General features: G+C 42.2%; 1 protein-coding gene across 1 annotated transcript in view; it reads right to left on the reverse strand.

The window, feature by feature from the left end:
• Window positions 1-26451, reverse strand: part of VAV3 (vav guanine nucleotide exchange factor 3) — a 353758-nt gene extending 327307 nt beyond the window's left edge. Inside the window, exon 1 of the mRNA XM_045478481.1 lies at window positions 26134-26451. Coding sequence (XP_045334437.1) covers window positions 26134-26337 — 204 coding nt within the window. The 5' untranslated portion in view covers window positions 26338-26451. The remainder of the gene's footprint in view (window positions 1-26133) is intronic.
• Window positions 26452-26819: the final 368 nt, after the last annotated feature.

Consider the following 26819-nt stretch of genomic DNA (forward strand, 5'->3'; position numbering starts at 1 on the left):
AACAACTTAAATAATCAACTAATGCCTTAACCCAACTTCCATGACAACACTTGGAATTTCTTTTAAGTCCTAGAAGTTGCCATCAGATCAATTTAAGTAGGCTGTGCATAGGATTAGAATTAGAATAGAATTACATTAGAACCAAAAAGGTCAGATTCCTGGTCTGATTTTTAGATTACAAACAAGAGATCTAAATTTTAACATGCACAAATTTTTCTGACAGAATTTTTTAAAATAGGGTTATCTAATATAGTTTTAGGGTGCCTGGATGGCTCAGTTGGTTGAGCGACTTCGGCTCAGGTCATGATCTGGTGGTCTGTGAGTTCGAGCCCCACGTTGGGCTCTATGCTGACAGCTCAGAACCTGGAACCTGCTTTGGATTCTGTGTCTCCCTCTTTCTCTGCCCCTCCCCTGCCCATGCTCTGTCTCTGTCAAAAATAAATATTAAAAAAAATTTTTTTAATAAATAAAATACATACTTTTAGGGACACCTGGGTGGCTCAGTCTGGTGGGCATCCAACTTTGGCTCAGGTCGTGATCTCATGGTTTGTGAGTTTGAGTCCCATGTCAGGCTCTTTGCTGACAGTTCAGAGCCTGGAGACTGCTTCAGGTTCTGTGTCTCCCTCTCTCTCTCTGCCCCTCCTCTGCTCATGCTCTGTCTCTCTCATAAAGAAATAAGTATTTAAAAAATTAAAAATAAGATAGTTTAAAAAAAATTTTTTTTTTTAAATAGGACCATCTGGACAACAGGAGTGACTCTACACAAATCACTATCCTCTTGTCATTAGCTTTACTTTGCAACTTGTGCTTTTGGTTATTTCATTCATTTGAATAATTGACTGTAAGGAAACCAGAGCTGGCCAAGTGAGTCATGAATGAGTCACAGCTCACCTCCTGGAGTAGCCACAAGCCTGACTGTGGCTTACTGCACTAAGCCTGAAATTCAAGTTGAAGAATGCTGAGTGAAAGAAAGCCAAGGACTACTAAGGATGCCAAAGAAATCATTGGGGAATAAGGACGTCTTGAGAGCAGACTTGCCTGCACTTCCTTTCCAGGTTGGAATTTATGGGCTTATACGTCATTCATACCACAGAAAAGATAAACCCGCATCACAGGCTGCTCCTTCCCCAACTCATCTTGTGACTTCATACACAGTCATTCATTAAAAGGGACAACTGAGTGTGCCTCCTTTTTACTCCCTTCTTAATGCTGCCAATCAGATTTCCGTGCACAATGGGAGGACCACAGTAGTCATGCAGATTGCCACACCTCACAGAACAGGTGGGTAAAAGATGCCAAGCAAAGGTGACACAGAGTCTATATACAACCACCACCACCACCCACCCTGGGCAAACAGAAGCTCCATCATTCACACTATAATTCTGTGTTCATAAATAATGCACATGGAACCCACAAAAAAAAAAAATCACAGTATTTGAGGATTTGAAAGACCGATCACTAAATATATGTGATGATTTCCCAAAAAAGCACCACTCCCACTGAGGTGTTACCTAGAGAGGCAGGGATGAAACCAGTACATGATTAATTGGTTCCTTCCACGCTGACTGGGGAACGTATGTCCCAGCCTTTGTACAATGAGTGTGGCTAGTGACGGCAGCAGCTATAAACATTAGCACAGAGTTTTTCTTCAAACCAAACTTCCATCTCTGCCTGCCAAATACCAATGTCATTTCCTTCCTGCTGCACTCTATGGCTTTGAGAACAAGGACCATGTAATTCTTAAATGGTAGAGGATACCAACAGTGGAAGTAAAAAGCATTCAACAAATGTACGTCAAATGCAAAAAGGAGTAGGGAATACCTAACAACTATTCCTTGGCTATCTATCCCCCAACCATATGCTAACACAATGCTAAAGAAAATATAACATTTTCCTACTTGCAAACATTAAAGCCAAGAAAGACCTTAAAGGTCATCCTACAGTTTTCAGAGGCAGATCCACCAACTTCATAAAACAGTTCAAGACTGAGGAGGAGACTTATAGTTACAATCATTAGTATGATATGGGTATTATAATTTTACCTGAATAGGTGTAGGTAGGCCTCAATTTCACACACACAAAAATTTAAGTTGTAATCCATTAAGATTTCTAGTCCAAAGAATTTAGAATACGTTTTCCCCACATCAACAAAACCAAGGTGATCAAGCTTTTGGGCCAGCGCCCTCACTTCAGGTTTATTTTTTGTATTTTTTCTTTAAATTTTTTTTTTGTTTGAAAAGTGAAATAATTTTGGCTTCACTTTTTCAACATCATAAAATGCACTCTTTTCACACCAGAGCATGACTATAGTCTCCTTGGCATGTCTGATGTGAACCTAAGCCCTGATTCTCATGGGAAGCCAGATAAGGGGCATTCTTGGTCTATAACCATCCTGGACCCCTCAAATATGAACAGGTTTGAGGAGGGAGAGGAAGAGAATGAAAATGGGAAAACGTTAATTCACTAGAAAAAAGATCATTGACCCACAAGACCAGCTAACTAACCTCAAGAAAGGCCTCTCCCTCTACCCTCCAGGCACAGGGCCAAGGGAACCCTTTGTCCAAGGAAGGCTGAGGAGGGAAAGAGCTGCTAGATGAGAACATAAAGGGCCAGAGGCAAGAGGCACTCAGGGATCTAGATTCTCTGACAGGGGAGCCTAGGACTACTCTAGGGATAGTTGGAGACAGAGGGTGAATTCCCAGAAGACTGAAATAACTGTTCCCTGCAGAAGCAGGGGTGTGATTAGGAAAGGGAAAGAACAGGAGAAAGAAGAGGAAGCAGACATGGAGCAAAGAGCAATTCCTACACTTCAAGTGGTGAGTTTGAGACTTGGGGAGGTGCCCAGTCCAGGAATGGCTGCTCCTTTCTTCCATGTTTCCTGTTTAGATAAACCCAGAACATTTGTGTGCTATTAGCTTCTAGCACTAAACCCATAATGTGCTCAAATATCTTCATGTGTCCAAGTATGTAGGTAACTTTGATTACCTCAAGCATATGTAACGTACTGGACAATAAATACATAGAAAAATGAAAAAGGAAGATAGACATTTTGCTCCTTGTGTAAAATGAGGTGCTTTAGAAGGATCTCAGCAAAACTGCAAGTGAACTTGCATATTTTAACACTGAGTAGTCAAACTAATTACCATGTTAACCAGCTCCCTCTCAAAAAACAAACAAACAAAAAAAAAAAAAAAAAACCAGAACAAACACCAGCAGGGAAGGAGGGAAGTATGAATAACTTTGAATCCCTTTGTTTTCATAGACCAATTTTCCATTATATTACATCACATATACATTTCAACTATATATCAGCACATTCATTCTTCAAAAAGGCTTTTCCTCCTCAGACACCAATCACCACCATTTTTATAATTTCAAAACTTGGCTTTAATGTCCTTTCCACAGGAACACCCCAAGAATGGCCCTTAGCCTTTCAGCCTCAAGTGTTGAAATACTGAGAACTTACTGGATCCATTGAATAATATTCCTTTTTTTTCCATCTGACTTTTTTTTTTTTTTAAGTGTTTATTTTTGAGAGATAGAGTGAGCAAGCAAACAGGGGAGGAGCAGAGAGATGGGGGGGGGGGAGGGAGGACAGAGAATCCAAAGCAGGCCTCCAGCTGTCTGCGCAGAGCCCTAAGTGGAACTCAAACTCATGAACTACAAGATCATGACCTGAGCCAAAGTCAGACGCTTAACTGACTGAGCCACCCAGTCACCTCTCCATCTGACTTTAAAACCAAATGAGAAGTAGATGTCTGAGCCAGATAGACATTAAAAATGTCAGTTTTTTATTCTTACAAACTGTTACGAAGAAGGGCTTAGGTGCACAGTCCAATGAGGACAGACTCCACTCCTACAACTGAAGAACACACCCAGTGGAGCAGAGCCTGCTCCATAACTTACCCTCATGGCAGAGAATAGAGTAGAATGTACCTTCTCTGCAGGCAGGTAGCTCTGAACTAGAGGCCCATAGTGGGCTGCCACACGAGCCCAAAGTCCTACTCCCAAAGAAATTGCAAATCAGGGGCGCTTGGGTGGCTCCATCGGTTGAGCTTCCAACTTTGGCTCAGGTCATGATCTCAGTGTCTGTGAGTTCGAGCCCCACATCAGGCTCTGTGCTGACAGCTCAGAGCCTAGAGCCTGGAGCCTGCTTCAGAGTCTGTGTCTCCCTCTCTCTCTGATCCTCCCCCGTTCATGCTCTGTCTCTATCTCAAAAGTAAACAAACATTAAAAAAAATTTTAAGAAACTACAAATAGGGGGGTGCCTGGGTGGCTCAGTCGGTTGAGCTTCTGACTGTGGCTCAGGTCATGATCTCACGGTCTGTGAGTTCGAGCCCCACTTCAGGCTCCTCTGTGCTGTCAGCTCAGAGCCTGGAGCCTGCTTCAGAGTCTGTGTCTCCCTCTCTCTCTCTCTCTCTCTCTCTCTGACCCTCCCCCATTCATGCTGTGTCTCTATCTCAAAAATAAATAAACATTAAAAAAAATTAAAGAAATTAAGAATCAGGTACATCATTCATCTACTGGAGAAGAATGAAGAAAAGCCAGAGACATTACTCAAATGGAAGTCCCTCTTTATGAACACATTAATAGTCTCCTTAACATCCCCTGGCATTTTTTTTCTTACTCATTAGACCCTGGGCTACCAGAGGTGTGGCAGTACCTCAAAGGAGAAAAAGATCAGTCCTCTACAGTAGCCCTGTCTCCACTTTCCAATTCCAACCACTGTCTTTTGGGTACTCTCTCAGGATCACAGAAGCAGAAAGGGAAGATTCTAAAACACATCAAAGATGTCTATCACACAAAATACTGTTAAGGCCATGCTGAATCCCAAGTTGAAATCTACTCTCTATTGCCTGGCCTTATTGTTCAACCTGGGTCTCCAGGGGTTCTGCAATGAACTTAAGTTACAATACTTAGGTAACTAAAAAATAAAATGCAACAAATACAGAGGTCCAAAATATAAACCTTCTTCCAGTATGAGTTTCTCATTAAGACAATAAAGCCCAAAAATAGAGTTCAAGCCCACTGTTAGCACAGAGCAGGCTTCAGATCCTCTGTCTCCCGGTCTCTCTGTCCCCCCTCCCCCAACCTCGCTCTCTCAAAAAAAAAAAAAAAAAAAAAAAGACAGTGACAAACTCCAGGGTACCTGAGAGATAGGTCAACAAACAAGAGCAGTCTTTTGCCAGGATGCCCATAACACTATGCCAATGGCACAAGTACCCACGGATAGATCAATGGATAAACAAAATGTGGTATAGATACAATGGATTACATAGCCTTTAAAAAGAAGGAAATGCTATAACATGGATTTTGACGATATTATGCTAGGTGAAATAAGCCAGTCACAAAAGTGCAAACGTTGTAGGATTCTACTTATGTGAGAAACCCAGAATGGTCCAATTTGGGAGGCAGAAAGATGTGTCTTCACTCTCAGAACGGCCCTGAGGTATCACTGTCTGCTTCAAAATGTAGTAGTTTGCATTGAGGCCAGTCCCTGTCCCCTCAGGCCATAACTAGGTCATCTTTCTTTCCCCACCTGCATGTTCAAAACTTCTTATCTTCTACTTCCTCTCTGAACCCATGTTTCTGGCACTCAGGTGCTGAACTCAACATGCACTCTGCCTAGTACAGTCATCTCCACAATCTATTATAAGCAGGAATTTTTAGTCTTGGGCCACAGATGCTGTTGCAACTGCCTTTTCTGTGTAATTGCAGTGGGCTGTGAGGAATGTCTAAGGAAGACTATCCATTAGTCCTCACATTTGTTCCATCTGAACGAGAAGATTCTATATCTGTTCCTACTGTTTCTGAAGTCCATGTCCCTGGAGGCCTGTGAGGACCTACAACTTTGCATGGACATCTCCAGACATAAAATTCCTGTGCGTTTTTATGACCAGGTCCTCGGTACCTTTCTTTTGCCAGAAGTAAGGCTTAGCCCACGTTTAATTTTTCTCTGCCAATCTAATTATCTGTTAAGATGATCTTTCAGGGTACAGGCAATACCTGTTTGCCCAATGATAGCAACCTGTCACCTTGGAACTCAGTCTTCAGTATTTTATGCTGATACCTTAGGGCTTTCCCTCTTAAATGCAAATTTTCCATAATCAGGGCCACCACCACAACCTCTGTGGGACAGAAAAACACTTTATACATAGAAGGTGCCTTCTCAAGGCACATGTCATCACTGGCCAAACTCCACAGTGAAAAGAAAACCCACTGCATTTCAACCTCTACTGGCAAAAATCTCTATGCAGTGCACATGATGCACAACTGTCCACACCCTGGAGCTATGCAAGTTTCTAGCTGTTCCTACTTCAAACTCTAGCTGAACGTTTGAAGCGGCACTTTGCAATTTCCTGGATTGTCTGTGAAAAACTTTCAGATCTTTGCTGTATTTCTAGAAGCCTGTTACTAAGTAGTACGAAGACAGTGAATCTCCTTTTCTTTTAAAGATCTCCTTTTCCCTGCATATCCCACCTATCAACCTTTTTCCTGGCTTAATTAGACTTTTCAGTCTACCACTGTTCCTTTTCTGTTAAGACTATTATTTCTCCAAACCACTCTAGTTCCTTGATTTCCTTAAAAAAAAAAAAAAAAAAAAAAAAAAAAAAAAAAGTCTCTAGAATCTGAGCATTGCAGGCACAGGGCTTAGTAATCATCTTCTTAATAATTCGGCTTACAATTATTTCACTCATCTATCCAAACCCAAGAACACAGCCCATACTTCTTAGATAAGGAGGCTCCCATTCCTTTTTAGTTTTAAGTAATAAAATCTACAACTCTTCCATAGATGAAGCCTCAGTTCTATGATCCAATGGCCAGGACTTAATCAACAAAGCTAGAGTAAGCATAAAGTGTGTTTCCATGTGGAGGAACTTCTGCTTAAGTATTAAAGTACTGCTTCTGTCCTTGTAGGCAGTATGTAGCTCTGTTCCTTCCAGCTGCTGGTCTTGGAGACCCACCCGTCTACAGAGAGGGTGCTTTCTTGGTCTGCTTGCAGTGGGTCAATTGAGGTTGGTTGTATGATTGGTAGTCTATTAAGATCTTAGATAAACTACACCATTATGTAAGATTTGTCCCTCCAGGGCCTTCCTTTGGCCTGGAATGAAATTAACTGAATGTGGTAAAGCCAATTTATCACTTCCTACCTTGGCCTCATTCACAGAATTTAAAGGAGCAAACTCATAGAACAGCATTCTTGGAACACTGTCCCTTTTGAAATTTGAAGTCCTGGCCAGCAGCTTTTGCTAAAATACATTAAAAACAGCAAATGCTAGTCCACCCTAAATGACTAAAAGGAGCAATACCTTCCTCAACCTCACCCACAACACCCATCCAAGCAGGACCCACCAATCCTCAAGTCAAAGGGTCTCAGCCCACCCACAAAGCCCAGCTAGGATCAGGGCACCCTGCACTTGCTAAGGCCTAAATGCTTATCACAAACCGCTGTGCCACGTTAAGCCTCTTGCCTGCGGACTAGACCACCTTAAGCTTTCCAGGCCCCAAAGATCAATGTTCCTCTTCCTACTGAGAAACCTGATGAGCAATAGATAACAGAAATCAAATGAAAATGTGAACTTTTAGGGATGCCAGCTCTCCTCTTGGTCCCCTTGACCAGCCCCATCCCCCAAATATACAAAGAATTTAAAAAACCACACACACATTGGAGTCCTCCCCTTGAAGACAGACCTGCTCTGCTTAGCCTACCTGATGAATGAGAATACACCAGACAACAACCACCCTCTCTGCAAGTAAATAGGTCTCAAAGAAAACACCCAGAAGTTGAGTCACATGCATAGGTATTACTCTAATGTTTTAACTAGAAAGTTTTTTCCATAGGGAACATGAAATATGAAGATAAGAGTTTATCCTCCAAAAGGTACCTTTCTTGTAAGGTCAGTTCATTAAATCTTCCGTGCCTAATCAGAGCTTTGGATACGGGAGTTCAACCAACTGTTTGAATAGATGAGAGAATGAACTCGCTTTCTGAATGAACAAAGTGCACTTTTGAACTCACAGAGGTTAACGATGTAATACATAATAGCCTGCACGTCTGGGAAAGGCAAAACAAAATGGTTGGTGTTCTCAAGTGGAGGAAATGTATTGGGCATAATGTAATCTTTAAGGAATGCTCATCTTCGTCATTAAGGCCTGCTGCAATTTGGGTTAAGACGATTCTCCACCCAGCCTCCTGGCTGATTCAGGTGATGTTATTATAGGTCTTGGGTGAAGAGTGTTGGCCAAGAGGAAGGACTACTTGATGCTAAACTACGCTTGCTACAACCATTTGCCACTTCTCTTCAGACTTGCCCTCATTAACGTGAAAGATTATGTAAGAAAAAAGTAGGCAAGATCTAAATTACAGGGCATATTTAGGTTTTTAAAAAGGTCCTTGGAAAACATTTCAATATTTAATTTCACAGAGCAATATGAAATCACAAAGGCTTTTAATTATACCTAAAATTCTTCTGTGTTTATTGCTAATAAGTTACTATACATTTATTGCTAATAAATTATATTATTTATACATTCCTCAAGATTTACTGAGCATTACGTGCTGGGTATTGTGTTCATCCCCAGGAATTCAGCAGTGAATAAATCTAAGTGGGCTCTGCCATCATGAGGCTTAGGTCTAGCAGGAACATCAATTCCTGAAACAAATATTTCTAAGGATGGTAAGCTGAATAAATGGAGATATTGTGAGGTGGCTACCTGCATCCCATCTTACAGATGAGAAAACAGATTTAGTGAGATTAGTTTGCTCAGAGCCATCCAAGCAAATAAATAAGAATCAAACCTAAAGGATACCAAAGTCCTTGTTTTTAACCAAGACTTCAGGAATCTACCTTTATGTCAGTTAGAAATACTTTTCTGCAAACCATCTGGCAGCATATTAACAAAAGCTGCAAAAATGTTTATAACTTTTGACATAGAAGATTCATTTTAGCAAATAAAGCTGAAAGCAATAACCCAAAATTGGGAAACAATCTATACAAAGACCATTGTAATCATGCTACCTATAAAAGGTAAGAACTGGGGTGCCTGGGTGACTCAGTCAGTTAGGCATCTGACTCTTGGTTTGGGGTCAAGTCATGATCTCACAGTTCGTGGGTTCGAGCCCTACATCAGGCTCTGTGCCTGCTTGGGATTCTTTCTCTCCCCTCTCTCTGCCCCTACCCCACCCTCTCGCTCTCTCTACATAAACTTTAAAAAAATTTTTTTTAATAAAAATAGAAGATAAGAACTGGAAGTAATCCAAGTGACCGACTACAGAAACAGGGAGTATATCAAGTGGACTATTCATTGTTTTCACAACTGCATACTATTTCATTAGCACTTCCTATGTGATCCTGAGAAAATTACTCAGTCTTTTCTACAATTCTTCAGCTATAATTATTATATTCTCTTAATGGATCGCTCAACTATCTACAGAAACAAACATTAATAATACTACCTATAATTGTAATTAGTGGAAGCACTGTCCTCACCACTTTCTGATTAAGAGTTTACAATGTGCAAAGCTGAGAGGCAGGAACTTGTTGAAGATTATCTCATTTAATCCTCAAAACAACCTACAGTATAGATCATGTTATTCTCTGGAGGCCACTAAGGGAAGGGAGAAATGAAAGGGCCTACCGTAGATCATACAGTTTATTAGTAGCACACACAATATTTTAACTGTAAAGCCGGTAACTTTAACTGTAAAGTTCCTTTCAGTACACAACACCAATCCCTGCTTATCACGGAGAAATATCAAGGTTCAGAGAAACTGAGCCCAAAGAGGCTCAGAGGTCACAAAGCTAATTAGTGACAGAGCCAGGATTTGAATCCAAGTCTCCCAATTCCTGGTAGAGTGTCTTCTCTTTTTAACGGCACAGCAGTCAAATATGAAATCACCAACAGGGAGATGAAATTGTGTAGGTTAAATTATTTTTAAAGTTCTAATATTCTAAGGGCTTTAGTTTCTATTAGCCTAAATAAAATATCTGAAGATAGAATACAACAGAAGAGAAAAATTTGCCAAAGACCAACAAGATCTTATTTCAAAAGGACTGTGGGAAAAGCCCTGTACCACACAAAGACTCGATGCGGTGGGAGAAGGAAAGAATCCCATATTATCACTAAGTGCCTACCCTGCCCCCAGTGCGATGCCATTTTGCCTCGGAGTGCATTTGCCCTCCAAAACACTATGCAGGAGGGATCATCCCTATTTCACAAGCAAGAAAACTAAGATGCTGAGAGATTAAGGGATTTGCCTGCAGTTGCTCAACTAGTGGGGTGTGATTTGAACTCAGTCCTGTCTGATGCTAAAGTCCATGTTTTTTCAATACATCATGCTGCCTGCCACTGCAAGACAATTGGCGGGGTGTGAATTATATTTTTTTGCATCCTGTGATTAAGATGAGGGACAATCTGGTATTCCTGCTCAACCAATACTAAAGTTGGTGGCAGGGATTCATTAGTTATTCAATAGTCATTCATAGGAGCTCTCACTCTGTGCCAGGTACTAAGCTAAGAACAAAGCTGAAGAGCAAATGGACTGCAATTCCACAGAACTCATGATTTAGGAGAAATAACTTGTTTTGCTGTTGCCAAAAATATTTGTATTCCTGGGAATTTGAAACACCATTATCTGGCTTAAAAGATCAAAACCTCAATTCTCTTAGGAACTGAGTGTGTGTGGTTCAGTTTCTGGATGATGGAGGTTTACTCCTTTAAGCAACAGATCTCATTTCACAATTTTTATTATTTATAATTGACCATTGAATAACAGGGGTTTGAAGTACATGGGTCCACTTACATGCAGATTTTGTGAATACATATATGTATAGTACTGTATTTTCCTTATGATTTTCTTAACATTTTTTTCTCTAGCTTACTTTATTGTACGAATATAGTATGATACATATGTGTTAATCAACAGGAGGGCTTCTGATCAACAGGCTATTAGTGGTTAAGTTTTTGGGAAGTCAAAAGTTATACACAGATTTTCAACTGCACAGGGGTGACGGGGGGGGGGGGGAGGGTCAATGCCCTAACTCCCGTGTTGTTCAAGAGTCAACTGTAATCATTTTTCAATGCTTTGTCAATTCTTCTAGGACATTCTGAGCTCCAAAATCTGAGACCTTGTATCCCCATCCCCACGGATTCCCCTATACTACTGTATCCATGGGATGGATGGATAGAGGAAGGTAGAGAGCAAAGCAGAGACAGCTGAATACAAGACAGTAAGACCTTTATAATAAGTACTTCACATAAATTCTAAATTCAAGCATTTTCCAATTTTCCCCAATTTTTTTTTTAATGATTAACATGATTTAAACTTCTCTTGAGGGGGCAGCTGGGTGGCTGTCGGTTAAGGGTCTCTTGACTTCTGCTCAGGTCACAATCTTGTGGTTTGTGAGTTTGAGCCCCATGTCAGGCTCCATGCTAACAGTACAGAGACTGCTTGGGATTCTCTCTCCTCTCTCTCTCTGCCCCTCCCCTGCTGGTGCTAGCTCTCTGTCAAAATAAATCAACACTTTAAAAATAAATACACAAACAAACTTCCCTTGAGGGCCTGGGTCTTAAGTATTCTAAGAAAAGTAATGCCCTGTTATTCAGGAAACCAGGTAACCTTGGGCAAATCATTGCACAAATCAGAGGCCTGAGACAGCCAATTTTTAAAACCAAGGCGCAGAGCTAAAATTACTTCTAAGGACTTTTCCAGCTCCATAATTGTAGAACTCTTTGAACAATACAATCAGTTGCTATAATGGTCCATTCAAACAGGACCATCCTTCCCCACAGCCTAGTGCAGCATGTGGGCTACTTTGGCAGGATTCTCCATAGTCCAAGATTAATATAGTTTGAGTTCAGTCCATGGTTTATGGTTTTTTACTACTGTCCATTTAACTTTCAGCTGTTCCTCCTCATTTTAACTTGCAACATGTAATCTTCTTGGATTTATTAAAAAAAAAAAACAGGCTTAAAATAAAAATAAAAAACAGGCTTAATGAAAAGGAATGGCATATTTATTGAGTACCTAAGTGCCAAACACCAAATGTGCATTACTATAATTAATTTCATCCCTAAAACACTGCAAAAAGGAAAAAATGTAGAGAAGATCAGAGTGGTTAGGTTGCCCAAGATTATAAGTGGAACAGCTAGGACCCAAAGCCAGGCTGATGCATTAAAGGCCCAGGTGCTTTTCACTACACAACGCTACCTCACAGGTTTATTAGAATAGTGTGTAAATGAAAAGTCCTTAGTCTTCAAGTCAGAATCTAGGAACCCTCTAATGGGTAGCGTAAATGAAGTTTAACGTACTGCATTTACATGGGATATAAGAAATCTATTTGATCTCTTCTCTAGAGAGGTGAGGGTATTATTACTATTAAACACATTTTTTCCATTTATTTATTTAAAACCCAGCAAGGCTTTAGGTGATGCCACATGGGCAAGCTTGTCAAATAGCTTAGGGCTAGCTCGATAGGTGAGAAGTTAATTCATGTGCATCATGGAAACTGGTGAACCATTTTTGTTTAAACATGGAAGGGAAAAAAAAAACAGATCCTTTACCAAATTTCTCGTTACTCTTCACTATGGTCATTAAATGGAACTATATATTCAGAAAGATGGAAATTTAATAAGGATTTAACCATCAGAACTACCACATAAATACTCCCAAGAGTCCAGCTTCACATTTTCGAATTTACAGGTATGAAATGGATGTTAACCACAATTATGACATTCTCCCCTTAAATGGGGTCTCTGGAAGCGCCCAAATTTTCCACGTTAGTGCTCATCCTGAACTCTGGAGATTTCAACTCCTGCTTCTTCCTTACTGAGGAACTGCTATATTCTACTGAATCCCCAAGTACAGTTTACGGGAAAACACAAGGTTTTATTTTCAAGTACTCTGTCATCATAAATAATCTCAACTCAAGCATTTCTTGTGTCGCTGACCATGGCCTAAGCTTACTAACTTCCTTTAGCCAACAAATACCTTTTCACATTTGAAGGTCAAATGCCAGGGAATTTAATACTTTTCTGCCCAATCTACATGTTGTAGTATCAATAAGTAGCAGAATTATCCTTTCTCTGTCAGGCACCGCACACATGATTAAGTTATATTAATTAACCCCCACCGCCCCCCCAACCCCCTTGCAAAAAAAGGCTTGCAAATAGCAGGTGCTGTAAGCTGGCTGCAAGAGGGGACAGGCAGCCTTGTTGCCACTGGGAAGTGAAAAAGGTGACAGGTTTCTGGTTCACTGGTGGATGTTCACTCGAGCACACCACTGGGGTCTGGAGACCACAAACCAAGAAGAGTAGGTCTAGCATGCAGTGCCCAATTTCTCAGAATCAAAGTTTTCGTAACACCCGGTCCTCTCTGGGCCTCTAACTTATTAAACACACACTCTTCAAGACCCAAAACTCTCTCCCAAGAAAGCAGCAATAATCTGTAAAGTTTGGGACAGTTGCTACTTCTAGTAACAGTGGTCACCATCATGGGGAGTAAATGGGACAGACTGAGGATAAGACTCAGGAAGACTGGTAATGATAAAAATCAAGTGAACTTGCAGGGACCGAGGGAGAGTTGGGGACTCAATGTCTGGGATTTAGAGAGCTGGAGCCTCACTGGGGGGAATAAGAAGCCTAGAGGATCACAGAAGGCACTGCAACGAGGTGACATACACAGCAGCTGGTGCAGTGAGGCTGGGCAGTAAAAACCCACTGGTGAGCAAGCTTCTCCAACAGCTCTCTTCAGCTTAGAGGCAAGAGCAGGAAAGCCAGTGAAGGAGGGCACTGCAGGGTGGGGGTCACCGGCGCATGTGACATCACAGAAGGTGAAGGGAACTGGGGATGAAAGTAGAACGTATTGGAGCAGGACTCAGGAACACGCAGCTAAGAACAAATGGACCAAGGAAGGAAGAGGTATCAGTCAAGTAAAGAGCACTGGGAGGATACTGAATGGTACACTAGGTATGAGGGAGTGAGAGGTAGCAAGTCAGGAGCTTCCAGACAGAGCAAGAACAGGCTTTGGACATGGCTTTAGATGCCTATTATGCAACCTGACTATAGTCTACTCCCTCAATGTTTAAGATATTCAAGAGAATAGGCCACCATCTGATATCCAGGCCACACACCAAAGTCCTATGACTTAATATCTTCCTGCCAGGTGCAAATGGTGCAGCCACATTCCAGTATGAATGCTATGGAGGATATTCCATCACTGCTCAGAGTAACTGTCCTCTTGGGGACATCACTGAGGTCTGAATGTCTTTGCACATTCTTCGTCTCACACACACTCTCCCCTCACACACACTCTCCCCACTCCGTTTCTCAAGCCTTCTTCCTCTCCTGTAACCACTCAGGTCTCTGTCCTCTTCCTGGTCTCATCTCGCTCACCCAGCTGCATGCACTTCTGCACCTGCCTTGCGGCATCCGATGACTTACTTTATCCTCTCTGCATTCTTGCAAGACCTGACTCCAAGGTCAAATCTACTTTCTTCCAGCCCTATAAAAGCATAAAGTTCCTAGGATTTAGCTTTAGGACTCCAGTGTCCTGCACATAGGAGGTACTGGACAAATGTCTGTGGAAAGGACAGAAATATCTTGAGCCATGCAAACACATGAACATGTCATTCCCTGCACATCAGCAAAATTAACGATGCGTCCAAGAGAGCATTACCCCCTACCAAGCATTTGCCGTGCTCATTCACTGTAACTCCTGTCTCCCATCCCACCCCCTGTTTTATAAGGACATGTCTGAAGTAAAATCCATGCTGTACAGACCAAAAGCCACACAGGATCAGGGACTGAGTTTTATTTACCTTTGAGTTCTCTGTTTCTACTACAAAACCTAATATTTAGTAGACAAATTGATGACTTAATGAACTCATATGCACAAATTCCCATAAAAACAAAACCAAACTAAGAGCTATGAAATTACCAAAAAGCAAATAATCGTGAACTAATCTGACTCTAAAATAAATGAAAACAGGTTTCATTATTCTAGATGTTTCTGTTCTAAATGTAGTAAATTTCAGTGCAAAATAATACAATGTAATTTTGTACTTGCAGGGCAGGCCTTGCTTTTTCCAAGCATTTTCCTAGTCATTTCCTCATGCAATTCACCATCTAACCACTCAGCTTGGTAGCAGGAATGGGAAACTTCACTGCATTTGGAATTAGGACAATTGGACTCAAGTCCTGTCTTCACCACTTCCTGTCTGTGTGACCTTGAGAAAAATCCTTTATCCACTACACATTTCAATTTCCTTCTCTGTAGAGCAGTGATAAGATCTTGTTCTTCCTGGCTCTTAGACTTAGGAGGATCAAGGATGTGGGAGAGGAAGAAGGAAATAAAATCTTGCTGAATACCTACTATGCCCCAAGCATTTTACAAATATTATTTCTCACCACAACCCTGCAAAGTAGGTTTTACTATTTCTTGCCTTTAATATGAGAAAATGGAGACTCAACAACTAAAATAATTTTCCCAAATTTATCAAGTGCCAGAGCTGGGATTCAAACATATCTGCCTTGTCCCAAAGCTCTCTTCGTGAAATTATAATGCCTCCTTAATGAACTCTAAACATGTATGAAAAAATTTTTAGCTGCTATTCAGCATATTACTGATATGTCAGTATTTACTGTTCTTGCTGTAAGTATGGAAGGCAGAGAAAAAGAAAAGCAGGTATTTGGTAAGGCCACATGTTAGAGACAGAGCTGGGCCTCTCATTCAGGTCTCCTGACTCCTGGCCTAAAGCCTTTTCATTAAACCATATTGCCCCCATGCTCCCAGGAAAAGGCTGCTGACATTAGTGGGCACAGGCATGATGCTTGTTTATTCAAGCCAGCTGTTACTGATCTATTTTGAGACAAGTACTTTGAAAATCATGGAAGGTGAGTATCAAGTGTTTCATTGACTATTCCATATTAATTGACCCTTTAGAGAACTCCCATGTGAGTAGCATATCCTGCTGGCTTCCTGTTAAGCAAGCAACTCAAAGGCTAACTACAATTCTTGCAACACATATTTTGAAAGCACACTCAGAGAGCAGCACAAAATACAATTCTAAAATAATTTTCTACAAAAAAATTATCTACTTTTCTGTTCATGGTTCTGTCCACTAAATGCAGAAGATTGGGGGAAGGCAGAATGCCAACTTGCGACTAGCCTTAATGTAATGCAGGATCTGTGTTAACAGTTGGAGGGGGCAGGGGGTAATAGAGTATTCTAAATAACAGCTAATAGGTGTGAATTTACAAGAATGGTTATAATAATGAAAGGGAGAAAAGACAACCATTTGAAAGCATGTCATTTAGAACAATGGTGTTCCTGCTGCCCAGGGAAATAAACATAGGCATGCAAAATACCACGTGCTCAGGACCCGGTGTCACCAGGCACAGTATTAAAAGGCCAAAAAAGACCAGCTACACTCATCCTCCTGCTCTCTCATTACCTTTCCTCAGTTTTTCTACCTGATTTTATTTCCTTTCACCATCTATACCTATCAAAGGTCTATCTCCCATTTTACACTGCTTAGGATGACAACTGTATAAAATTAACCAGTTGATATTCAATACCCTGAAACCAAAACTATTACTCAATAACTAGTATAGAGATACTATTATTGATAACCACAAAACCAATCTGAGAACATTCCTCCAAGCAAAGGCTACAAAAGAACAATGGAGGGGGGTGTCGGTTCACTGCAATTCACATTCAGATGTAACAATAGCCTTGCTAAAGGAATTCAGTTTGCTTTAAACATTCTAATTCTAATCTTGTCTTCACCACAAGACTGTTCAACAACTACCTGTTAGTATGTTACTAAACTCTTAGCCTTGGAGAGTAGCTACCTCATGAAGATAAGTGATTGTTTCACATTGGTGTGACAAGGAGATATTTCATGGAAGGTGTAAACACTCTGCCTTGTATGTTTCTGCAGAAGTAGTAGTGACAATCATAGTAAAAATCATTCAAATTTATTGAGTATTTGTTATGTGCCAGTCACAGAGCTAATTCATTCATTCAGCCCTTACAGCCACAGTAGGGGGCAGGTTCCTTTATTATGCCTCTTTTAGAAATGAGGAAGCAGAAGAACAGACAGGTCTAGACACTTTAAGTCACTCAGGTGGTAACTCATGAAACAATGTTATCCGTTATTAGTAATGTCACTCAATGAACACCCGTTTTGGTTTTTTTTTTTTTTTTAATGTTTATTATTTAGTTTTGAGAGAGAGAGAGAGCGAGCGAGCACTCATGGGTAGGGGAGGGTTAGAGAGAGAAGGAGACACAGAATCAGAACCAGGCTCCAGGCTCTGAGCTGTCAGCACAGAGGCCGACACGAGGCTCAAACCCACGAACCGTGAGATCATGACTTGAGCTGAAGTCAGACGCTTAACTGACTGAGCCACCCAGGTGCCCCACACGTTTTTGATTTTTAATGACACAGTGCCAAGTACATCTTATTAAAGATGTATAGATATATTTGAAAAGGTAGTAAATAAAGTCATCATTTCCCATCCATCCATGAATTTACTTTATGCCTATTTGGGTGTATCATGTATGAGTCCTGGTGTCAATTTCTAGAGATGTACATAAATGAATAAGCCTATGGCAGCCTCAAGCAGGTCACAGCCTGGAAAGGGCCACAAAATACTACAAGATGGTACAAGGAGGGCTATGCTCCACCTGTGTACACTATACAGTGGGGCACAAAGCAGCAGGTGATCAGCCAGGGGGACTCTTGAATGGAATCTTCAATCACACAAATAAGGGCATTTCAAGCAGAGAAATGGGCACATGCAGTAACCCAGGACATTTAACAGCACAGTTCATTTGAGAAGCCACAAAAAGTTTACAAGTACAGAGTAGAAGAAAACTTTGAGAGGTGGAGCAGGATTAGACGACAGGTCCTTGCATGCTTACTAAGGAATCTGGATTTTATCCCATTGTCCATAAGGAATCATTGGACAGTTATAAGGAGGTTGACTGACCACTTGCCCCAGTAGTTCAGATAAACCCTAGGAAACCTCGGTCACTCTCCATCATCACACCCAATATCCAAGCAAGCTTTTGCAGCTCCACCTTGAAAATACATTCTGAATCAAATGAGGGAAATAACAGCATATGTGCATTCAAATGGAAAGGTTAAGCAGAGAACTGAAGATGCAGGAAAGTATGGGGACAGAGTGATGAAGGGACTGACCATGGCTGTGGGAACGCTGATAATCTGCCCATAGAACATGAGAGAAAGCCCCATCTACAGGCACGGATGCAAGAACCTGAGAATCTGAGGAAGCGATCCTCTGTTTTCTCAGTTGAGCAGGAAGCAAGGCCACCAGAAGAGAGGGAAAAGTGGAGACAAAGGTGAACGGGTTTCCACAAGAAAAGGTACCAAGGAGGTGAGAGGATAGGCAAAATGGGTGAAAGGGAGTGGGAGATACAGACTTGCACTTGTGAAAGGAGTAAGTCACAGGGATGAGATGAGAGGTATAGTATAGGGAATATAGTCAATGGCATTGTAATAATGTATGGTGACAGATGGTGGGTACACTTGTGGCAAGCACGGCATAGTGTACAGACTTGTCCAATTACTATGTTGTACACATGAAATTAATTTAACTGTGTGTCAACTACAATTAAAAGAAGGAAAAAAAAAAAAGGTACAAGTGGTCATCTGGGTGAGTCGGAAAGTGAATGGTCTAGGGCAGTTCCCAAAGTTTTCGGTCCCAGGATGTTATTACACTGGCCATTATTGATCAGCCTCAGCAGCTTCTGTTCGTGGGGGTCACATCTATCAACATTTAACATATTAGAATCCTCAACTGAGAAATCTTTAAAGTATCTACAAGCCCATAATCCATGGTCCACCTCAGCAATGACATCAGTGGCGTCATGCAGCCTTTGAAAAACTCCACTATACACCTGTGAGAAAATTAGAGAAAAGGCAAATCATGTCTTCATTATAAAAGAGACGTTTGACCTTACGGAACTCCTAGAGTTATCTATGGCCCTGTCAGGAGTCCCCAGACCGTCCTTTGAGAACATCTGGTCTAGAGCACTGGGTAAAGCTGGGTAGCCTAGGTGCCTGCTGTGGTTAGGGATGATGAATTTAAAGTGAGAATAGTCTGAGTGATACAGGTTTTTCCTCCATCAGATCCAGCAGCCAAGTTGCAGGCAGGAGTAAGTGGAGAGCTGGATTTAACCAGGGTTGCACTTTACTCAAATGAGTATTGCAAATCAAGAGAAACTGGTATCATAATGGCTGCAGTATTTAAAATCAGGAGGAAGGAAATGAAGACATGAAGGCAGGGAAGAGGTGGCAGGAGCTCAGAAGCTTGTTGGAGTTTAGGTAGAAAGAAAAGTGTAGCAGGAGAATATGACACTTGACACTGAGAATACAAAAGGTAACTATTAATAGTTTCGAACTCATCATTTAAAACTGAATGCACTCCCTCTCGCTCTGAAATCTGTACCTCCTCTATATTACCCTCCCTCCCAAATCCCCCCAGAAAGAGAGGCTCATCCTAGATACTCCTGACTCTCACTGCATTGAAGAGGCCCCAAAGCCTTGTCCATTCCAACTCTCCATCATGTCCATCTTTTTGTCCTTCTCTAGCCTTGCTGTCCTGCCCTTTCTCTGCCATGGCATTCACTGGCCCCTCCCTCCCCTGACTGAACTTCAGCAGCAGCCCTGTTCATGCCCAGTTCTGCTTCATCAAGCTCACCCTTCACTCTGCTGGGGGTGAACTTTGCACAATGAAGTTCATCATGTGATTGTCCGCACTCCATCCATGAAATGATTGTACCAACAGAGGTGGAGGTGTCAAACAGGCAGGTACAGGCTATGTGAATTTGGAGTTCATCGAGGTATGAAAAGTAGGTGACACTACAGTGACATGACAGGATACAGGAAAAGAGAATATGAACAAAGACAATGAAAGAGGCAACTCAAATTTCCTCAGAATGTTTAAAGAGAAACCAGCAAAGGAAACAGGAGATACTAAGTCATGAGAGAGTGAGGAAATGTGTAGTGTGGTGGTAATCAAGGGAGAGTTTCAGAAGCAGCAGAAAAGGCCATGTTAAATGCCATAGAGAGTTTTAGAAAAATAATTTTCAAAAGGGTTGTATTTGAAAATGAGGAAATTGGTATCCACACTGAATCAAAACTGCATAATAAACATGATATAATTTTCCCCACCAAAAAAACAAAAAACAAAAAAAAAAAACCCACCAAACTACTTTCCCATTTTCCTCACCCTGGTAGGCATGGGATTATACCTCACCACCAATAATGTCTCAGCATTTTAATCCTTTATCTCAGGCTCTGGTTCCTAGAGAGCCCAGGTTAAGCCATCAAGTATCCTACAGAACCAGTCCTTAAGATACCTTAATATGCCTTAACATTGTATCAAGTTTAACATTATGCTGACAGATTATCCAAAAGAATAATCTAACAAATGGCAAAGAGGTTAGTGACTTCTGTGAAGCCATGACATTATTTTGAACTGATTGACCAAAACCGTAATAGAGCACAGCACTCTTTTCGGACAACGAACGCCATTTTTCCTCCCTTCAGTATAACCCAATCATCTTCACACAGCACCATCTGGGGTGAGTATAGGCATGTGTTTGGAATGTACACCTTAATGCTAAAATTAACATAATCATGGTTTTTCAAACTATGTACAGTTATGTATAGCAAAAATAGAGTTCTCTTTGCCTTTTTTGAAAAAGTAGGAACAGCATTAAAACCCAACTGCAGGTTAATAGCCTGGAAGGAAATCCTGGGGACAATACTAGTATACTCTTTTAGAAATGCTGTATCACCAACACTTGATGCTCAGAGGTTTAAAAAAAAAAAAAAAAAAGTAAAGAAAAGAAAACTAACAATGATTGAGAGGAAATGGGGATATGGTATTAAGAGGAGCAATCAGTGAAAAATTTTAGGAACACATTAAGTTTTATATTTTCTTATACACATATTTTTTCACACATACATATACAAGACTTCCATATGATAAAATTTATCTAAATCTAAAAGAGCTCTTTTAATAGGTATAGAATTAAAATTCTACTGGACAAGAAAATAACCCTCTACATCTCTTTTCCCTAAAAGCCACCACCATAGCAACAATATTCCTGGAGAGGGGTATAGCACTCTGTACTGATCATCTCCTACCTGTTCTTCTCCAATGGGGTGTTTGCCCATCACACACCAAATCTGTTTCTCTCAAATCACCAAAATATTTCATTTGACAGTCCATCTTCCATCCTTGTTTTACTTCATCTATCAGCAGCATTGACATGTCTGCTCACTCTGTCTCCCAGAAACATTTTATTTGCTTGGTTTCCTGAAACCACACTCTGCTGACTTCCCTCCTGCCTCATGGCCATTCTCTCTCAGCTCCTTTTTGGTTCTCATCTTTCTACCCTTGACACACAGGTAGGCCCAATAGCTTACTCCTTTGACCTCTTCTTTCTAAACACTACTTTTTGGGTGATTTCACCCAATCTCATGATTTTGAATACCACCTATACCCGACTCCAAAATTCACATCTACATTCCCAACTTCTCCGCTGCCTGCTCAGTCTCTCCACCTACATGTCTACAGGGCATTTCAAACATAACTAACTCCAAGTCTCCCCCCTCCCCGAACATCCACCCAGAGCTATCCTAGCTCTAGTTTTCCCCATCTCAGTAATAGCAACTCCCTCTTTCCAATTTCTTAAGCCAAAATTCTGGAGTCATTCTTGGCTCCTCCCTTCTCATACACATAATCTGGTTCCATCAATAAACTCCTAGGGCACCTGAATGGCTCAGTTAAGTGTTCAACTCTTGATTTCGGCTCCGGTCATGTTCTCATGGTCATGAGACTGAACCCTGCACCAAGCTCTCTGTTAAGTATGGAGCCTGCTTAAGATTCTTTCTCTGCCCCCTCTCCCCCACCCACACTCTAAGATAAATAAACATTAAAAAAATAAAATAAACAAACTACTGCCCCTCACTTCAGAATATATCCAGAACTTAATTATTTGTCACCATCTGCCCTGCTATCACTCTGGTCAGAGTTGCCGTCATCTCTTGCCAAAGTGACTATATGAACCTGACGGCTTCCATTCTTGCTGTTCTACAGCACAGTGGCCAGAGTGTCCCTGTTCAAAGGTAAGTCAGGTCAGGGGACTTCCCATTTCACTCAGAGTGAAAGTCAAAGTCCTTACAATGACACATTAGGCTTAAAAAGCTGGCTCCTATTTTCTCTGACCTCATCATGACCACTCTTTCCCACACTCTCCTCCAGTCACAATGGTCTTGCTTTTCCTCCAGTATACCCACCATTTAATTGACCTCAGGACCTCTGCACTTGGTATTCCCTTGCCAGGCATATTCTTCTTTCAAAACATCCATATTCCTACATTCCTTCACTCTCTTCAGGTCCCTGCTCACCTGTTATCCCCTCAGAGAAGCCTTTCTTGACTACCTTCTTAAAAAAAAAAAAAAAAAAAATCAAATGATATTTTGCTCTAGTCCCTTAGTGGGTTGAAATCTCTTCATATGACATTATATAGCCATTTAATTCTTTATTGTCCATCTCCCCCACTAAAATATAAATCCTTTTAGGGCAGGGATTTTGTTGTGTTTATTGCTCCAAGCCAGTATCTACAACAGTTCCTAGGACACAGAACCAGATATTTGTTGAAAGAACCCTGGAAGCCTGAATAATTCATTTTAAGACAATTCAAAGTTTACCCATACCATACACAAATGGTCAGTAAATTCAAATATATTATCATCCCAAGACATAGAATAAAGAAAAATTTTAAATTACAAAACAGTAGGATTAAGATAATCTCATTGATAGATCTCGGGGCCCCTGGGGGGCTCAGTCAATTAAGCATCCAACCCTTGGTTTCAGCTCAGGTCATGATCTCATGGTTTGTAAGTTCAATCCCCACATCAGGCACAGAGCCTGCTTGGGATTCTCTCTTACCCTCTGCTCCCTCCCCTGTGTTCTCTCTCTAAAACAAAGAAAAATGAAAAATATATATATATATATATATTTATATGTATTTTTGAACTGAAGAAGATCCTCCTCCTCCTCCTCCTATATAGCAAGACTAAAAAGACCGGTAGCACAGCCAGGAAGAACAATTGGAGACTGGGATCCCATTTATAATTCTATTTTGAAGGATTATTAATTTAAGACCTCAAGATTCAAACATATAATTGAGAAATTATTTGCAGGTTTTTTAACGCAAACAAGGCAGAAGGCTAACAATAAGAGAATGGAAGAAATCACACTCATTGGAGATAAATACTCTTATCAAAAGGGGCTACTCACTGTATAGCCTGTTACAGGATAATTAAAAACAGCCAATAAGCAAAACATCAACAAACTAAAATTCCCTTTGTCAACAACTGTTCATCACAGTCTCAAATGCGACAAAACTCTGAGGTGAGACTTTATAGTTATTTCCTGGCTTGGAAGATCATGTGCTGTAAAGAAATTCAAATTAATATCATCTTCAACAGAACCTAAATCAGGTAGACAGAAGGACTCGTAGACACTAGAAATGGCAAAAGCCTTTACAGTAATGACATCTCTAAATTCAGAAGAATAAAGTCTGATGGGATGCAGGTCAGGATTTCACTGGGCTACCAGGTTATTTACCATACCATGAATACTGCTGATGGGGTAGGAGCCTTAGAACCAGAAGCAGCTAGAAAGACAGAAGTTAGATCCAGAAATAGAGAGGTCTGCCCAAAGGGGTTTATGGACTTTACAATTGTTTTAAATTTTTCATTGTAACCTTCTAACTCTTTATATGACAATAGCAAAAAAACAAGAAAATGTTTTAATTTTACTACTAGTGAACACCTATAGGTGAGCACTGTAGGCATGTTAAATAGATCACCTTGCTTAATGAAACCGTTAATAAGTGTCACTTAAGGATTTAACAACAATCTGTATAATACAGACTCAGCTGTTCAGCCACCTTCTCTCTCTGCAAAGTGGTCAAGAACCAAGAAGGAAGCCACAACAGACATCACCGTATTCAGGCAGTAGCCTCCCAGGGTTCACTTTTGAGAAAAGCCCTCACTCGCAGGACATTACAGAGGAAACTGCATTGAATTTGGAACCAGAAAGCTCAGGGCTGGACAGACTTAAGAATCCAAAAGCAAAATAGCCTAAGGAAAGCCATTTAGCTGTTTACCTCGTTATAACCCAGTAGCTTATCTGATAGCACAGTGCTGTAATTCCTTTACAGGGCAAGGATCCTGATGTGTTCACTGTGGTACCCCCAGTAGGGATTTCAGTTCTCAGAGTATCAGCTGTGCTCCATTTTCATTAGTGATACTTACAATGATTATCCTCAGTCACCAAAAATTTATATTACAAATATATTCTACAAAGACCAAAATCACATTTGAAAATATTTTCATCCATTGTTAACAATCAAATAAAGGTTAGAAGATCAAAAGAGGGAGATTCTCAGCTGTCCAGAGAGATTGATTATTAGGAACAACTTATTGAACAGCCCCCGAGGGTTCCAGGAAACTGAAGTTTCAGGAAGTGCACACAATACTGTATTCCCTGCTGGTGGGCCAAGCCATCCTGACCCACACTGCCTCCTGAGGCTACTGGCCAGGTGGAAAATAGTGATCTGTAAACTCGATAGCCAAGTGCAGCTCCAGTAGAACTTTGCTCAGAACAACAACTTCCAGTTTAATGAAAATGTCTGTTAACCCCTTAACAGGATATCCAGAATTGAGACAACTTTGAAGAGGTCCATAGAGTTAGCAATCACCACCCAGGATTATGGGAAAGTATGAAATAATTTACCCACTTCTGAAATCATATGGTTCTCACCACTTACAAGCCTGTTTTGTCTTGGGGACTGCTAACCAGCTGACTGAAGACAGGATAGGCGAGGAATATAGAATTTGGGGTGCAGAGGGCCCCTGATGAAATACCGACATCAAGATGAAGAGATGAATGTGTGTGCTCTAACTTTAAATCCACGATTATCTTATGAGTCAATTATACTGTAAAAGGCACTGCTCTAGTTGCTAAGTGGTTGAGACTATCATTCAGGAGTAGTGATAAAATGTCATGGAAGGGGGCTCCTCCTCCCTGTTAAGTTGAACGTGGTTTTTTTATATAATGGGAAAAAGCAAAGAGACGTGCTGAACCGTGTTCAAGATCTGTCCGCATGGAAACTTTCTGACGGGACCAAAAAAAAAAAAAACTACTATTCCTCTGAGCCGTGACTTTTGAGTGGACTCGGACGCATGTAGCCTTCCAGAGTTGTTTTTAACCCCTCGAAGAGGCACCGCCAGGCAAAGCTCCAACCTCAGGAGCCAAGCGTGCACCAACCACACCACCTGAGCAAGCACCGAACGAAGGAAAAGCAGAAGGTCTTAGCGAAACTTGTTTCCTGTCGCCGCTGAGAGACTGGACTCGCTCCTTCTCACATGGCTTCGGAGAAGCTGTAAACACAACCTCGCTGGCCAGCTGGCCACAAGCTCCGGGGGCTTTCGGGAGCAACCGCTGCACGGTGCTCCCTTTTCCTCCCTTTGACCAGTGTCATTCCCGTACAGATAACGGTACCGGAACGCCCTCCACTTCCTAGAGTCATCATTTATGTCATGGTTCCTCTTTCAAGAAAACATGGGGACGACACGCAAAGCAAAAGAACAGAATAAGAGCAAAATTACCCCCATCATCTCCCTGTATCCCTCTCCATTGTTACTGTAAAAGAGCTGGAGCAAATTCCTTTTGTTGTCCTACACGCACACACACGCGCGCGCGCACACACACACACACACACACACAAAAGTAGGTGAAGGGCACCCTAAGACAGTTTATTTTTTCCCGCCTCGCAGAAAGCCTTTACGAAATCCTCATTACCGTCTCCGGACGCAGGACTTCAGCATTCAGCTGAAGACCTAAACCACCCAGACCATTCCAGGCCAAGGTACAAAAAGCCGAAGCGGTTCCCAAAGCAGAAGGCTGGGAGGCAGGGCAAGCTGAGCGCACCTAGACGTTTGCATTTACACAAAGAAATTAGCCGGATGATTAATGGGAGATGCCGGCTGCAGGCGGAGGCGCCCGCGCCGGCTTCCTTACCTGGGACATCTGCGGCCTCAGGTTGATCTCCTTCAGGTTGATGGAGTGCGCCCGGAGGTTGTTGAGCAGCTGGCAGAGCAGGACTCCATCGCGAAGGGTCTGCGCCAGGTCAAACACCTGCGCCGAGTCCCAGGTCACCCGGTGGTTGGCCGGCAGCACCTTGCAGTGGATGAGCCACTGCGCGCACTGCTTCCAGGGCTCCATGCCCGACGGCTCCGGGACACGGCCCGGCCGGGGCAGGCGGCGAGGATGGGGCCGCCGCCGCCGCGGTTCCTCCGCGCCCCGCCGACGCCAGCCACGGCCCGCCGCTGCCCTGCGGGGGTGCGGGGAAGCAGGCGCCGCGGCGGGCGGGTCGGGGGCTCCGCGCGGGGCTCGGCTCCAGTCCCGGCCCGGCTCCTCCGCCGCCCGGCCGCCGCTGCAGCGAGTCCCGCGCGCTCTCCGTGCGCCCCGGCCGGCTCGGCGGCGGCGGCGCACAGGCTTCCGACTCGCGAGCCCGGCGCCCGGCGACTGAGCATGCCCAGCGCGCCGGCCGCTCTCGCTGCCGTCTGCGAGTCCCAAGAGGCGCGGTGGGAGAGCGCCGCCGCCCCGGCCTGGGGTCTGTGCCCGCGGCGGGAAGGGGGGGCGCCCAGCGCCCCCGCCCACTAAGAGCCCGCAGGTGCCCAGGGAGTTTTCCCTCGGGCTGGCTT

The sequence above is a fragment of the Leopardus geoffroyi genome, chromosome C1, assembly GCF_018350155.1.
Source record: "Leopardus geoffroyi isolate Oge1 chromosome C1, O.geoffroyi_Oge1_pat1.0, whole genome shotgun sequence".
Lineage (NCBI taxonomy): Eukaryota > Metazoa > Chordata > Mammalia > Carnivora > Felidae > Leopardus > Leopardus geoffroyi.